At 37.8% G+C, this 16751-nt stretch overlaps 1 protein-coding gene and 1 non-coding gene across 6 annotated transcripts in view; both read right to left on the reverse strand.

Annotated features, from left to right (window-relative positions):
* The window catches only part of POLA1 (DNA polymerase alpha 1, catalytic subunit), a 188086-nt gene that overhangs the window by 149581 nt on the left and 21754 nt on the right, over positions 1-16751 (reverse strand). For all 5 annotated transcript variants that reach the window (XM_042035842.1, XM_042035871.1, XM_042035861.1 and 2 more), the window contains 11 exons: positions 15831-15915; positions 15030-15091; positions 14200-14289; positions 12559-12675; positions 11514-11689; positions 10947-11076; positions 10493-10612; positions 9320-9416; positions 8690-8814; positions 6798-6947; positions 6447-6569 (listed from right to left, as the gene is read on the reverse strand). In XM_042035842.1, coding sequence (XP_041891776.1) covers positions 6447-6569; positions 6798-6947; positions 8690-8814; positions 9320-9416; positions 10493-10612; positions 10947-11076; positions 11514-11689; positions 12559-12675; positions 14200-14289; positions 15030-15091; positions 15831-15915 — 1275 coding nt within the window. The remainder of the gene's footprint in view (positions 1-6446; positions 6570-6797; positions 6948-8689; positions 8815-9319; positions 9417-10492; positions 10613-10946; positions 11077-11513; positions 11690-12558; positions 12676-14199; positions 14290-15029; positions 15092-15830; positions 15916-16751) is intronic.
* LOC121671822 lies at positions 8977-9107 on the reverse strand. Its single transcript, XR_006018633.1, has one exon.

A 16751-nucleotide genomic window follows, 5' to 3' on the forward strand; every position in this document is an offset into this window, starting at 1 on the left:
CCAGACAGGGCTAGACCTGGCATCTCTGGGAAGAGTCTGGCTTCTTCTAGACAGCCTCCATTAGGTTGTTGAGGATCACAATTAATTCCATCCTCAAACAATTTTTTCCAGAGTAAAGGAAACCCAGCTTTCAGCCTCTCCCTATATATCAAAGTAGGATCATCACCATCCTGAAACCACTACCTGAAAACAACAGACCTAGTAGGCTCAAATGAGTATTTATCCAAGAGGGAAAAGAACAGATCATCTCATTGTGGATGGAGTCAAAACCTTCTAATAGAATTTGTGGTGAAAAAGTCAGCTTTTGCACAGTGGGCAAGATTCCCAGGAAATATATGAAAATTTTTGATGATGAGATCAAGGTGTCATATCTTTGAAGGACAGTATGAATATTTATTTAAGTCTCGTGGGAGACAGACACTTCAGTTAGACTGTTTTTCTATCCTCTTAGGAATAGTGCTTGAAAATGAAAATTATTTTTAACTCCTATTTGAAGTATCTTTTATTTCAAAAACTTTATTACCATCTAGATATCCAAACCCAGGGTTTCTAGAACAAGCCAACATCCAATTTAAGATGAATGCATGATGCAAATGAGTGAGGCAATAAGATCCTAAAGAACAGCTTCTGCAGAAGTCTCAAAACCCCAAGTATTTTTTGATAAGCTACTAATGAACCAAGAAAATGTGTACTGCAAAGACATGTAGTGCTAACAAATATACAAACTGGAGAAAAACATTAAAGCATCAGTTAGCATTTGTAATCTAACCTTAACAGTGGGTTTTGGAAAACAAATGTGTTTGAAAACAGAACCAAGGCAGTTTACAAATGGTGGAGCGATGGTGCTAAAGCTCTCAACCTTCATGGTGAAGCACCTGTGCTACTGTGTCTCCCTTTTATAAGGCATCTCTATGAGAGAACCATGAAGGATCTCTGTTAATCCCTGCAATATTCTAGATAGGTTTAAAGAATTTCTTTAGTAATTCTGAAGCTGAAGCATGGCAGACTTCATCTGCAGTGCATGATTCAAGCGCATTCCCCAATACTTTATTGAACACCTGAGGTCTTTCCTGTTACCACTGGATGTGGGGAGACATTTCTACCTCTCCTAATCTTGAGGTATCAGCTCTCTACCAGCACATACAGCTTCTAAAAGGGGACGCACTGTTACATTTCAGATACAGAGAATGTTCCAGAGACCTTGCTCTTCCCAGTACTCTGGTTCTCAGTTTTACCACAATTCTGGGTGAGGAATATCTTGCTGTTACCTAGTCAGCCAGGTTAAGATATGATGCAAGCAAAAATCTGGTTTTTGGCAGGAGAGAAAAAAAATACAAGATAGGAAACCTTAAGAAAAAATCAAAAGTACAGAAGAAAGACAACAACAACCAAAGAAACCTCCACGTGTCATCCTATTAACAGTAACCCCACAGTTTCACAGTCAAGTATGAGCCAGAAAATGGCTGGTCATGCCTGACCCCTTACATCTCACACTGGGCCTGCCCCCACTTCCCAACCTCCTCCTTTTCCACCAGTGCTCAGAGCACGCAGTGACTCACTGAGCCATTGATCCAACTGAAATCAATTTGGTTTTCCTCTGGAGTTAGTTTTCAACTCAGATCACCAGCCTGATCCAACTCACCATGGGGCCATGCAATTGCTATAACCCATCCACAGAAATCAGCAGTCAGGAAGTGAGAGGCACCACACCTCTTGTAATAGCACAGTCATAAAATAAGCAGTAAAAAAAAAAAAGAAAGAAAAGATTTCTCTATTCATCTGACTTGCTGTACAATCAGTCTGAATCTGATCAATCTTCCTAAACATTAAATAAAACCTTTCTGTCCAGAGGAGGAAAAAAAAAAATACCAACATGCCATCCAAAATATTTTTTTTTTTTCCCTTCTCACTAATTTCCTCCTCACCCAAAATATTCTGGCCATTCTTCTTAATTGAAATGTTTCATTTCCTCTCCTTGGAGATGCAAAAGTCTGTATTAGACCAGATGTCATCTCCTGCACGTGACTACCAATAATATTTCAACAAATGTTACGATGCTCCATACTTCTTCTGCTACTTGGTACTCAGTTCACATTTCCAGATTATATGCAGCCTCTACTCGTCTACTCCAACTTGTTTTGGATATCAGCATGCAGAGTAACATACATAGCTTTTTCACAGGCTCACAATTGCACACATAATGATAAATTTAACAGCAGTGGCAAATGATTTAACCCCACCAGTTCCCATTTAAGGACAATGCAGCAATTTAGCACTATTTCTCCCAAGATTTTGGTTGGCCATTTTTATATTTAAAAGCAGCTAGAAACTCCTTGCCTAGCCCTTTTGCCATGAAGTTCCATGTCTTCCAAAATTGTTATACTGATGTTACACCCCCAGTTTAAATATAGATGGCATGCTTATAACGAGACATTAGGAGGCTCCTTTCCCTCTTTTAGCAATCCCCTTTCTCCTATAGTACAACATGGAAGAAACCAGGAGTCTGTCTGTCAATTGCCCCATTCACGTGACAACTCTTGCAGACTGTATAACCAATGCTTTAGGTACAATTAAGAGAAAGCAGTTGATGATCATTTTCCCTGGATGAACGAGACTTTAAAAAAAATATAAAAAAAAAAGAAGTGCCTGGATTTCTTTACAGATCATAATTACAGTAGACGGCCATTAACCTGCTTACCTACCCTTAATTTTTTTTAAATGAGCTCATCTTTCTCCACTTCATTTTTCTCCTCCCTCATCCATTCTTCTCCCAGACTGCAGCAATAACATGCTTTTATTCTTTCCTTTTGACTGCCAGGGCCTTAAACTAATTATTAATTGAGAATGTATCTAAAGGATCTGAATGAGAAAGTTGGAATTAACCCAATTGCCTCTTTCCCCCTTTTATTTTGCATAATTGAACACTAGGTCTACCTGGCAGCACTGCTGAAAACAGCAAACGAGTTGTTTTCCTTTCAAAGGCAAGTTTGCTTGGGCAAAAATATGCAACAGCAAAAAACAACACAGAAAAAAATCAAGTACCTGGAAAAGGCCTCAGCATTGAGTGAAAGCCATTAGCAAGCAAGCTGTCTACCGTTAAATTCTCTCAACAACTTTGCTGTCCTGTAGGAGAATCCTGCAGCAAACAGCATCCTGCATTTAGGAAACCAGACAACTGACACTTCATCAAAAGGCTTGTCCTTTAGAGAGACTAAAACGGCATGACCTGACACTGCCTGCTGGTGCAGAGCTGGCTGGTTGTACAGCTCCGACTCATCTTGTTTCCAGTTGTTAAATTACATTAAAGGACAGCTAAAAATATATTAAATATTTTCCTATTACTTTTCCATGCAAGCAACTGCTATAGTTACAACAAGAGTAATGTCCAGGCAAACGCTTAGTAACATGAGGGGTGGAGAAGAAAATCCAGGAATCCCTCTAAAACATTCCTGATCAATAATACAACATTTGGATTGCAGATGAAGAAAGAATTTTTTTTTTTTGCTGAACTGATGCATTTCTTACAGTCAAAACAGAAAAATATTTACATTTGACAAAATGGTCAACTAGATCTGAGCTATAGTTTTAATTCACTTCCACCCCAAATTTTTGCCTTTTTTTTCTTCCGAAACACACCCGAACTTAGCAGTCTACCTGTGACACACCATACACTAAACTCTGACAAATTCACACTGATATGCCCCTGTTAAACATTACCCGCAAATGAAAAACAAGGAAAACCCGTTCGAAAATCCCGATAATCAACGTTTAAACACTGACAAAAACGAGTCTTAATTGATTAAGGATCTCAAGGTCTCTATCGCCATCTAGCGAAAACTGCCCGCCATTACCACACCGTCCCCTCAAACGCGGCCCCTGGAATTGTCGACACACACGCTAAACTCTGCTGGATCCAGCCTGCCCACGGCCAGGGATGTAAGGCTTTGCTACATTTCTACTCCCTGTCTCAAGGAAAATAAAGATCAAGCACTGGCCCGTATCTCGCTAAGGCTGACTGAAGAGAACTGAGCTTTCATGGATTACACTGCCACAGAATCATAGAATGGTTTGGGTTGGAAGGGACCTTAAAGATCATCTACTTCTGTGATCTGGCTTTTTATGAATGGCCTAACACTTCTGCCATCAAAATGAACATGTCAAGTTCTACTAATATAGTTCACAAGTTCACTAACATAGTCACACACAAGTTTTTAAAATGGCAGTGTGCAATTACAAGTATTTTTTAGTCACCATAAGAAATCCCATGGCAGCTCCACTACTGCTCTCCAAACCACAAAGAGAAGTTAAGAGTCAGGAGAGGTGGCACTCAGCACTTGGCATCAAGCGCTTGAATCTTCCCACAACTTCAGTGCAAAGGTTGTCACTCACACAGTTGAAAAGCATCAATTTACAGGACTCATCAAAACTCATTCTCAGCTACCTTAAAACTTCATGCTAGTATGAGCTTTAACAACTTCAACATGAAATACGTATTTCCCACTTTCAATTATTCTGCTAAGACTTACAATTGAACTGTAATTGTGTTAGTGCAAATATTAAGTTCAGTTTTCATCCCACACAGTATTTTTCCCACTTAGACTTCTACAAGCCTACCTGCATTTACTCAGGTGCCCTTGACAACAGTAAAAAAAAAAAAAAAAGTATTAATTGCAGATCATCAGAAAAGGCCGTTTAAATTTAGACCATAAATTTTCCATAATAGTTACTTTTTAATTAACCTTTTCCCATAGAGAATCCAAACCTCCGGATACTTAAACATTTACTTCTTTTATATTAGAGTGGTAAGAGGAAACCTATGAATAGAAAGACTAATATAAAAATTGAAAGTAATGTTTTTCCAGATTAGATATTTCAACTTAGAAAACAAAACAAAACAAAACAACCCCCAGAAAACTAAGGTGTCCTCATGTCATCTTCTGTGTCAAGAACTCAAATGTGTGCAAAGGCTTGGCAGAAGCCAGCACAGGTCTAGCACCACCAGAATTTAAGAGGTAAGAAATCCCTTACAACCAAAGATCAACTATGTAAGAGAAACCATCTCTAATTACTCCCCAGCACATTCTGTAGCACCTATTTAGGATCTCCTCATTTCACCATCACACTGGAACATAATGCAGAAATACCAGAATTTCAAGCTGTTATAACTGATACGTTACAGATAAATGAGAATAAACTCTGTGTGCAAATGAAAGGTATTTCCCCATCTTAACAGAGGCCAAAAGCTTAAGTATCCATAGAATACCAGGCTTGTGGCAGGTGGTCCATACGACATATGGAGATCATTTTAAAAAAACTAAGAAACAAGTAGAATTCATTACTTTTAAAATACCACTAGAAAATATAAAGCTATGATACTCAGCTGCTTTGCATGCCAACCTCATAGACAAATATATCAGAATCTCACAACAACGAACACAATACCTTATTAAAGGAAACATTAACTTTTGAATTCACGTGGCTGCATGGCACATTTGCAGTTACCAAACTGGGAAATTATTTCTGAGTTAAACAGATGTGTAAGGTTAAACATAACTGGTTACATAAATTGGGAAGACAGCAAATGTGGGGTTCTCTCTAGAGAACTGTTTAGATAGGAAGATTATTAAAAACAAAGATATGTCACCAGAAATAAAACACCCCCAAGCAACTGAGTTGGGGACTGTAAAGTAGGTGTGCCTTCACATCACAGGAAGGATGTGCCTGTCAACAGGGACATGACCTCATCCATCTCCCTCATCAACTAAAAGGCTGACCAGCCATCCTGACACAACTGTTCTTGGCACCTTTGCAGACTCCTGCTTGGTATTCTCTTCTATAAGGAACTAATATGAAACATCATGTTTTAAGGCAATTTATATCAGTGGTATGTTTCGGATTAATAAAGATTATTTTTCCCACAGGGACAAAATCAATGTGGTCTGTATTGAGCTACCATCCTAATCAATAGCAAGAGTAGTTTTGCCTACAAAGTCAAATGCAACTCCTAAAATCTGAGGCTAATGAGAAACTTCATTTTAAGGAACAAAGTTTCAGAAAACAAGCCCTGATACATAATCCATTGCCTCCACGGTTAATTAACCCTGTCACAGACTTCGGGATTTCAGAAACTCATCATATCAGGCCACAGGACAGTCTGGCTAAAAGCAAGCTCATCCAAAGCTGAAGCATACCACCAAATCAAAGACTAAACTATCAAGCAGAACTGGAAATTCATGGAAAATGTGAAAGCAGCCTTGACTTTTTTTTTGTCACCACAATCTGGCCCATTGAAACCAAATAGTTTGACAGTACAAGAAAGACAAACTAAAGAGTTCTGAAACCAAAAGCAGCTTCAAAAACAAAACCATTCTTCTGTTCAATGAAAAAAACCAGGTGGCTTAAATTCAGCCTTTTTACATGTGTGTATAACCTGTTTAATGACTTACCTCTCTCCCCTTATGCGTCACCAAAGCAGCCAAAGGCTTGGCGTAGAATCTGCTGTAGGAAAATCCCAAGCAGCCATACATGCTGTTAGCAGTGAGTTTCAAAGCTTTCTGTCTGATATCATACTGAAAAGAAACACAACCAGCAAAAATGATCCAACCACAGCCATCAGAGAACAGAACTTAACGCTCACAATTACATTCACAGCTTTTTTATACAGTCTGCAGCAGTGATGGGCTACAAATAAAGCACATTACAATCACTGCCACTACTAATCATCCCTATTCTACAAGGCTGATCAGGGCACTTAAGGGGAGTGGGAGGAAAAATCAACGGAATTCTATAAAACACACCTGTAAATAGAGGTCAGGATTTAAATCTGGCTGTTTCATTAACTGCTTAACTTGGCGTCTTCTCTCCACCAGTTTCCTGATTTCTTTAGGCAAAATTCCCATTTCCAGAGATGGGTCTGGAAGCTCTGGAATTTCTTCCTCTTCTTCGACCTGTCAAATGATCACTGCTGCTTATCATTTTATTGCTTGAAGATTAGATTTTAATGAATTAAGTGAAAAGCTTGGGGGAAAAAGACACAAAACCACTGCCAATTCCTGCAGAGCACCGAAAGCACAGTTTAGAACAAGCATGAGGTGTTTTTTGCAGTGTTTGACTGTATTACTTTGCCCCAGCTGGGGACAGGGCCTAAGTCTGTTTCGCTGTAGGAGCAACACAAAGAAGGTATGGACTAGCAACAGGAAGTTTTTTATTTTCTATTAGTGTGTGTTATATATTTATGTACATACACACATATATAAATCCAGATAAATAATACACACACTCTCACTCTTAAGTATATATAGATAGATACAAAAATATAAATAAAAGTACACACACAGCAATTCTTTCCATGCTGAAAAATCCACCCCTTTTTTATCATCACATAAGTACTTTTGGTGTTCAGATCTGTCAAAAGGAGCATGTGCTCTGTAGAACTGATACTTTGAATGATGCAACTGACAAAAGTGAAACAGACCACAGCAATAGAAAAAAAACTCCACCCCAAGCAACTCTTGATTATAGCAAAACAACATAGCAGAAAGCACACATTTTTCTTAGCATGACTGAAGAAATGGTTGATCAGCAAAAATGGGAAGACATTTCAAGCACAATGAAAGTGACAGAAATGTACAAAGGAAGGGCAATACAGACACTGAGATTGGCAAGTTTAGTAAAGCAGTCTGGGGAGAACTGTAACAAGAAATTACACCAAAGGCTCATTAAACATCATACAGTGAGTGAAATCAAAATGAGCTGCTTCAGGTTGAAGCACACTTCAGAAAGCAGGGAAAATCCAAAGACAGTTTGGAGGAACTTACGGACAGAACTCCACATACCTGTCTCCTCATTTCTGCTATTGCGTTGATACTTCATTTGTTACAGGACTAACTAATTCCAACCTGTGAGCTGATACCAGTTAAAAATAAAAGCCTCTGGTTTAACCTTTAGACCTGACCAGCTCAAAGCTTCAGTTTACAACACAGCTCCACCAAAAATTGTTCCAGCACATCTGAGAAAATGAGAATCTCCACCCATGGGTAAGCCAGAGCCAACACAGCTGCTTATAAAACAGTACATGGAACCATACCTTCAGGAGGTTTTTCAGCTGTGTTTAATATAGTTTGAATAGCATGAATTTTTGTGAAGCTGGTCCCACAGCTGACACAGTCACAACATCACCCTCCCAAGACACACACATAGTTTTCCTGATGCCTAGTAATGCTTGGGCTCATAATCGTATTCTTTCCTGTAGAAAGCATGAGACTTTTGCCTACCTCCTTCAGGTATATTTGCATGAATTCTATAGCAACTTAATCTAAGGAAGCCTCTATCAAGTTAGGATGAAACTAGTAAAGGAGCTCGGAAATTGCTGAGGGAGGATGTGTGGCTGGAAAGGGTCACAAAGCCTCAGTAACAATCTTGTTCCACAAGGACACCAAGATTAGATGGGAGAGAACTTAGCAAGATTCTGTGAGAGTATTACAGAAAGAATGGTGACAGAAACAAAATATTCAAAAAAGTCCCAACCCAAAGCTTAATATGCTACGTCTTTAAACAAAAATCATTTCTTATGTATGAAAGGGAACAAAAAAAAACAGTGGAAAAGAACAGATTCTTAAGGAGCTGATTCACAGAAAACACTCTGAAGTTAAGACAGTGTAATTTAAATCACAAGTTAAAGCACACAAACCTCTGCCCTTTTCTGTGCTTCTGATGACAGTCGCTGCACTGTGGTAAAGCAGATGTTGAACTCCTGAATAATCGATGGGTACAAGCTGTTGAAGTCGAGAAGCAAAATAAACTTGTCATAAAAACCTAAAACAGAGTTAAAACAAAAGTCATAATTACTCATGTCTCCCAAAGGACTTCATACAACTCCACAATTAATATTTAAGTGACAATAATACACTGTACCACATTTCCATAATCCAAATCCCTTCAAGCAGCTGCTGAGATGCACCACTGCCCTTTAAAGAAAGCTGTCAGAAGTGGAACGATCCAACCCCATTAACTCACCAGAGTTGAACAGATAGCTTCTGTGTTACTATAGGACACTTGTACAGTTTTCCCCACATAGAGGAGAAACTGAAAGAAAACTTACGTGTCCATTAGCAAAATTATACATAGATATGCAGTCCTAATTCCTAAAAAGAAGCAATTCCACAATCAGTGTTGGGAATTTTGTTGTATGCAACAACATTCCCGTCACAACCACAACACCAAACTCCCACAAACACAGATTACCCACTGCAATCTCTCTGCATTAATACAACCTACCTGTCTCTAACTTCATAGAAGAAAGAAAACTGCCACATCTTACCGACTTTGGGATCCAAGACTAAGCCCCCAGCATATGCTGCTTTCTTTTTCCCTATCTTTGATTTATTCTGATCTTCAAAATCTTCATCTTCATCCACCTATATTTGGCATTTAAAATAGTCATTATCTAGTCTCTAAGATTTCTGTAATGTTAGAGGAGTTATTTTTGGCAAGTAAAATACAAATTTGGGAGCCAGTGCAGAATTCCTTTTAAAATATATGCAAAACATGGTGTTTTCATCATGATCCTTACTAAAGCGCTCTACATGTCAAAACAGCCTTCAAACCAATCCTGATAGGAAAAAACTGCTAACAAGAGATTACAAAGACCTTAAAGTATTGCCATCATTCAACACAGCACTAGAATGCCTTTTCCAGCTAGCTGTAAAAGTCCACACCATGAAAAAAAACCAACTCATAACCCAGAAGTGGTATGATTGCCCAATTAAAATGTTGGCTTTGGAAACAGAATGGCCGGGCTTGAATAAAACAAAAACATTATTACTGACCTAAAGAATATTCTGGTATTTCTTATGTTGTAATAGGAATTCTTGTCCCAATTGTTCAATTCTATTCTGAATCATTTAGAATTCCAGCACTACTTTGATGCAACAATACGATCAACAGAACATGTTGCTTTCAAGTTTGCTGTTGAACTTACTTAAAACTAAAAAGTAAACGTGAAATACAAATACCTTCCCAAATTTTAATTTGTTCACTAACAAACATCTGGATATTTCTATAAATATTATTCACACTGGTATTACATAAAGGAATTTTTTTTAATACCTTTGGATATTTCACCCATATAACTAATTATACTTGAAATACTGTTCATCCAAATAACTAAGTGCAGATATTAAACAACACTGATTATCTTCTTTACCATTTCCCTACACAGACAAGTACTAAGCTTATTTTAATTTTAGACTAACAGAACAACTGAGTTTTTATAGATCTGTGATGCAATGGAAAAGTTGTTACACTCTCCCACTCATTAACAATTCCACACCAAGAAAATGTTTTAATTAAGCATATGCTGTACCATTAAGTTATATCTAAGTTATGTTTGGGGTTCTTTGTGCTCCCACAGAATAGTAACACGCAAGAGATGGAAGAATGTTTTTTCCTTTTTTTAATAAAAATCCTTTAGAAAGAGAAAAACTGGACCCACCAACTTCTGTGGAGGCTTTTTGAAAACTTGTTTGTCTGGCACTATGTAGTCCTTCTCATGAAAGGCATGAAGCAGCAGGAACTCATTACGTTCAGATCGTCCGCCCATCATTGTCCTTGACTGAAGAGGGGGCGAAAACAGAACTCAAAACAAAGCACAGAAAACACTGACAGCAAAAAAGACTAAGCAATGTCCTCCAACCATTTCAGTTCACCTAGCATTACTATTACTCTGGATCATCACCGTGCACAAAACTCAAATGTGGTATTTTTAAGGAAGTTTTACATTATTACTTGATTAGAACACTGAACTCTCCCACTTGTCACACCAAAAATTTACAGCATTGTGCATTCTAAATCAGTGTTTATAAATTAAACCTGGCAAATCAAACACAGAAAACATGGAACTGTTTTGGGGGGGCAGTGGAAGGGGATGGAAAGTAATAAATATGTACCATGACATTCCCAGAGATGTTTGTTATCTGAAGAGCCAATGGCAGGACATTCAGCTCACACATGATCTGCAGAATGAACTTGGCATCTGTCCAGGTGTTTTCCAGCATGAACAGTAAGCGAGGAGAATCACTGGGGAAAGAAGGGGTATGGCCTAGCAAAGTAAAATCAATCTCCCTTGTACTCTGTAGCAGTTTACACCTATGTGCTGTACGGAACACGTGGTATCTGTAGCACACCACTGCTGAATTTTACAGCAAGCTATCATACTCAGAGAACTACCCCAAAACTCAGGCTTGCATCTCCTGCTAGTGTGTCTACACCAATGCTCCCACAAATCAATTTGCTTCACACACAATAAGCCACCAGCAGCCACCACAAGTATCTTGACACATTGTTTTATAATGTTTATAATTCATAACGTTAAGACAGCATTTAACTTTTCAAATCCCAATATGCTAAGTCAGCATCCCCATGACAAATCAAGTAAGCAAATGTAAAACTTTATGCCAGGGAACCAGCTCCTCTGCTTTCCAGAGAAGGATTAAAACCCCCAATCAGCAACACACCTGTACAGATTTCGAATTTCCTCTGGTAGAATTGTTACCCTCTCTGTTTTCAAAATCTGATGGACCAGTTCAGACAAATGGTAACTTTTGCAACGAATTAGTTCTTTAGCAGAAATTTCTACATCACAGATCATCCGACCGCAGGCAGCATTCCTTTCAGCAAACCCTCCTCGACCCTGCATCATATTACACAAGGAGAGAAAACCCCAATAAAATGAAACAGAACAATATTAACAAAAACATCTATCCACAATATGTGTTTATACGACTCAGTCAAGTCAGTTGGTCACTAAGTACTCGAATACTCTATTAAATACCACTAATACTCCAGAACTTGTAATTATCCCTAAAGGAACCCCTTGTATCTTTCACTGCATGTGGATATTAAGAAATAGATAGTTAACTCTCACTACTAGTTACATCTTAACTCTTAAACTATCATGCTTTTTTTTTTTCTTCAGTCATTAGACTAGCCCCAACAAGAACCTAGGTGTGGATTTTGTCTTTCCTCTAAGGATACTTTTTGTAATAAAAGCAGGATGAAAAAGTCACAAAACCACACCGAAATACCCATCTCAGCCTCTAGGAAGTACAGGAACGAGCAAGAACACCGCCATGTTCAGCACTTCAATGCTCCAAGCTTCACACATTGTCCTCTGAACAAATAGGTAACAAGAACTACAGAATTATTAGCTTAGCAGCTCTCTATGGGATGATTCACCCATCAATCCAAATTGCTTTTTCTAATTTTACAGCTACAGCAGACAAAGACTGTTACAGTAAAGACTATTGTAATTAATCTGTCATTACTATCATCTAGCTGAGATAAGTAAACTAAATTAGCCTAACTTGAAAATCAGTTTATCCTATTACTGTAATAAAAGTCATATAAACACTCATCATTTCTGATCTGGGAACCACAAAATTCAGCATGACCAACAGTCAAAATACATCAGTGTCACATTTACAATTCCTCAGAAAAACTAATTCATTTTTAATCACATGCAACATAAAGGGACTTGAAAGACTTAAGCAATCTTATTACCCCAAGCTTTGGCATATTAGACCTCCTCAGTCGACCTATCTTGGACCAGTGAGGGACTTTGCACAAATTAATTCTTTGAAGCAGCACTTCCAGATCAAATCCATAAATATTATGACCCTTGAAGCAGAAAAAATAACAAAAAAGGTTACAACAAATGCAAATTCAAAGACTTACTTTCACACACTCAGTATTCCTTTGCCCTTTGTGATTTTTTTCAACTAATTGATGGCATTATCTCTCTTGTAGAAAGCACTTTCTAAGAGAACATTCATCAACAGTACTCATTAGTCTTAACATTAACAATGCTGTTCACTAGAATACCAAAATCAGCTCTATAACTGACTCATAGCACACACAATACAGCTTCATGCTTTGATACCAGAGATTAGGATTTAAAGCTTTCTGAAAAATCCACAACATTCTTCATAGAGCATAAAAACTTAAGAGTAATTCCTTTTCCCTCCATCTGTGAAAGTCGCAATAGTGACATCAAAATGCTGTAAGTTATTTTTGCTTTGATACTACAACAGGAAGAGCTGTTAAATCTGAATAGGAACACCTTGCAAGCAATATTTACATATCAAAGCACTCTAGCAATATTTTAAACAGTCCATTGATGACACTGGTCTGTACCCTCATCCAAGAGCAAAATGCTACCCTGAGGAACATGAGCCAGCCATAGAACTGCAGGTCCACTCCAGCAGGCTCCTCTGCGCAGCGCAAGACTGCGCTATAGAAGCAGCTTCCTAAAATGGGCAGCAGCATTTCAACAGCACTAATTAAACCAGGTGCAAATTAAACTGCACTAGCACAGCTCTGCTGTTTTCAGGATAGGAGCTCTCACATCCCTGCTATTGGCATCTTCATTTGTAAACCACTGGCTGCAGTTTTTCTTCTGATTCCTTGCCAAAGCCACCAGGAAGCTTAGGTCATGGGGCAAATACTGAATACCAGCTGCAGTGAGCTGAAAACATCAGGCATTGACTGCTCATTTCATCATATTACCATCACTTAATTATTTGCATTTACCTACAGAAGAATAACAAGTTGTATGTAACCAACCTCAGACTTACAACCAACTTCAAATTGTCTTCAAAATTTTATTACATGAAAGTCAGAACTGTCATTAATTAAACATAACCAAAAAAAAGAAAATGAGTAATTATAATAAACCCTCAGCTGCTAAAACAGTACAAAACGTAAGAATGCTTATTGCAAAACTTTGCTCAGATCTCATGGATTTGTATAGATTGTTATTTTGATTTACAGAAGAAACACAAATTATATGAGCATCTGAACTGCAACAGAATCTTAAGTATGCCAAGAGTTCCCATTTTTCTAGAAAATCATTGGAGTTTTTTTGTTGTGTTTTGTCTTTCTGAGTAAAGAAAAAAAATTTGTTTCAGGTATTGTGAAAATACTGCCTATTTTAGCTATTATGGGAAATAATAGCTAAAATGCTGTCAGGGAAAATTCCATGTCATCTTTGTATCAAAATATACCTGCTGTCTCATAAGCAAACTCAATTCATAAGGCAGTCTAAGACAAGCATTAAAAAGCCTATAAGGGGACAAAAGAAAAAGAACAAAGCTGACCGACAATATGCTTTAATTTAACTCTCAAAGTCTCAGAACTACTCACCACAACAACGTCTGGGTCAATTTTGTGAATCTTCGCAAGGAAAAATCCCAGCAGTGTTCTCTCTGTTGCAGCAATTTCTATTTTAGCATTCTAAAAGGAGCAAGAGAGCACCTGATTTCAATGACCCAATAAGTTCAAAATGGAAGCATCTCCTCTCCCCTACTAGTTACAAGACAATAACAAAGCACCAGAGAGTTCCGCTTTTCCTTCTGTAATTCAAGGATTTTTTTCCTCACTCCCATAGACATGGAAAGCTTTCCTCAGAGGCTTTTTTCCATTCTGCTTTTGAATGTAAGTGTCTAGTGATATTTTAAGAGCCTCCTAAGAATCAAGCACACCAGGAAAATGCTCCATATGCATCTTTCACACACAGATTTTAAGATCACACAGAAATACAGGAAAAACAAAAATAGGTTATTTTATTATTCTGTCAGCTCTCCCACCACCCTTTAGAAAGGATGTCTTCTAAATTTTGACAGACTTTACTCTTCATGAAAAGAAGAAACAAATTCTCCCAGTTTACTAAGAGTACATAGTCAGGCATAATGAAAATTAATCACAATTTTAGCCTCTTTGCAAAACCTTTCCAACTCTCCTAACACTGCGTCTATTTTACAAGCACAATTAGCAGCAGTACTGAATCACAGAGAGCACACCACTTTTTTACAAGCAACACAGAATAAATACCTGGATTTAAGTTTGCAGAGTGGAAAACTAATTAAATAATCACGCCATTCCTTTGACTATTTCTCTTCAGAACTTACCAAAAGCACCATGAAGTTCATATTCTATAAGGTACTGCCATCAGAAGGGTAACAACATGAAATTACCTTCTTTTTAACGGCTTCTTTGAAGTCATAAGGAAAAATGCAATCGCTCGGTTTGGAAACAGCTGCAAAAAGTGGTATTTGTACTTACATACAAGTTAATTGTATCCTCCCCATAAACACCCATTCACAACAAAGTGAGTTGAGAAAACTGACCTCTAATTCTAAAACACCAGCTTTAAATGAATACTGTCTTTAAAATAACCAAGTAATTACCAAAGCACTAAACAATCTGAATCAGTCACATTTAAGGTTATCATTGGACATTAGAACTATGGGCCACAGCTCCTGAAGAACTTCCTCTCACAAGCATTCAACACTTCATCATTTCCAGTCAGGGTCTGAATCTTAAGGTTTAGCTGATATTCTTGCAATGACACTGCAAGATTTTTTTTCCCCTAAGAAAACTTGTTTCTAAATAATTCTGTTCAGAAGAACTGAACAGAAAAATAACTGATGCGACAGTAAACAAATGGTCTAAATCAATGGGAAGATAAAGTAAAACCAATAAAAATTACAGGAAACTGTACTTGGCATTGTCTCAAACTAAGATCTTTTTAATTAAGTCTTCAACAAAAAGGCAGTAAAACCAGTGAAGTTAAAAATGGGGAGAAAAGCCTGTCTGGGAGTTGAAATTTTGTTAGTTGTCTATTTTAGGCCATTATTGCTGTAGTGACAGAAAGAAATAAAAATTTAAATAAATAAATAAAACCCACCCCACAACCAAAAAACCAAACCAGAACAAAAAAAAAGAAAAAAACCAGAATTAATTATTTTCCCACTCAAACTGTTCCAAGTACATACCACAGAAGTGTGTTTGAAAAGGAGGTTGAGGTGGAGCCTTATCCAAAGGAAATTTCTGATGAACAAGAGCTGCAACAGCCACAACCTATACCACAGAGATACAGAACACACAGCTTCATAAGCGTGACTACTACCCATACTCATTTCTTCCCCCCTTTTTATTTTTTGGAGCTCCCCATCTCTTTTCTCTGGTTTCTACAACATATCTTTCTTAAATTAATTCCAGCTACAAATAGTTGAAAAGAAGAAAAACGTTATCTATTGATCTTAAGGAAAATAAAATAGCAATTGCTCCTAAATTATTATAAATTTGAGAGAAAAAATAATTCATTTTGGAAAACTACTACTTTTATCAATTTTTGTTCTGAGTCTGACCAGACCCAACAATTTAAAGGATTCCCTATGCAGTGCAGGGGAGATGTGAGCAGGGCAGAGAAGCCTTACTTCAGGAAGGGGTGCCCCTACACAAGCAGTCAACACTGCCAAGAAGTCAAGAGCTTTAGTAGCTGCAAGCCAGTAGCTTTACTGATGCTTTTGATTGCTTTGCTGGCAGGATGGCCTGGCTCCCCAGACAATGGCCAGGAAAACCCAACAGAAAACAAAGCAGAAAGGCTTTGAAGCCTCTTGGCAAGCAGAGTCCTGTCAGTATCTTGTGTATGTCCCGTTACTTTGGCCAGAAACCACATATTTTCCATATTTCCACCAAAAAAATTTTAATTCACCAAGAGGAATAATTTTGCTTGAAAAATTTGCCAACCTATTATTCTTCAATTCAATTAGCCAGAAACAACTATCCTATCCTATTTGCGAATACTACATCATTTCCAAGGTTAATGAGAGTTATGTTAAAAAACAAAAAATACGTGCCTAAGTACACCTCGTGGTCTGCAGTCCAAAACTGAGAGAGGCCACCTACATCTC

The sequence above is a fragment of the Corvus kubaryi genome, unplaced genomic scaffold (genome assembly GCF_017639235.1).
Source record: "Corvus kubaryi isolate FWS band 111438036 unplaced genomic scaffold, C.kubaryi_AGA036_p1.0 133, whole genome shotgun sequence".
Taxonomy (NCBI): domain Eukaryota; kingdom Metazoa; phylum Chordata; class Aves; order Passeriformes; family Corvidae; genus Corvus; species Corvus kubaryi.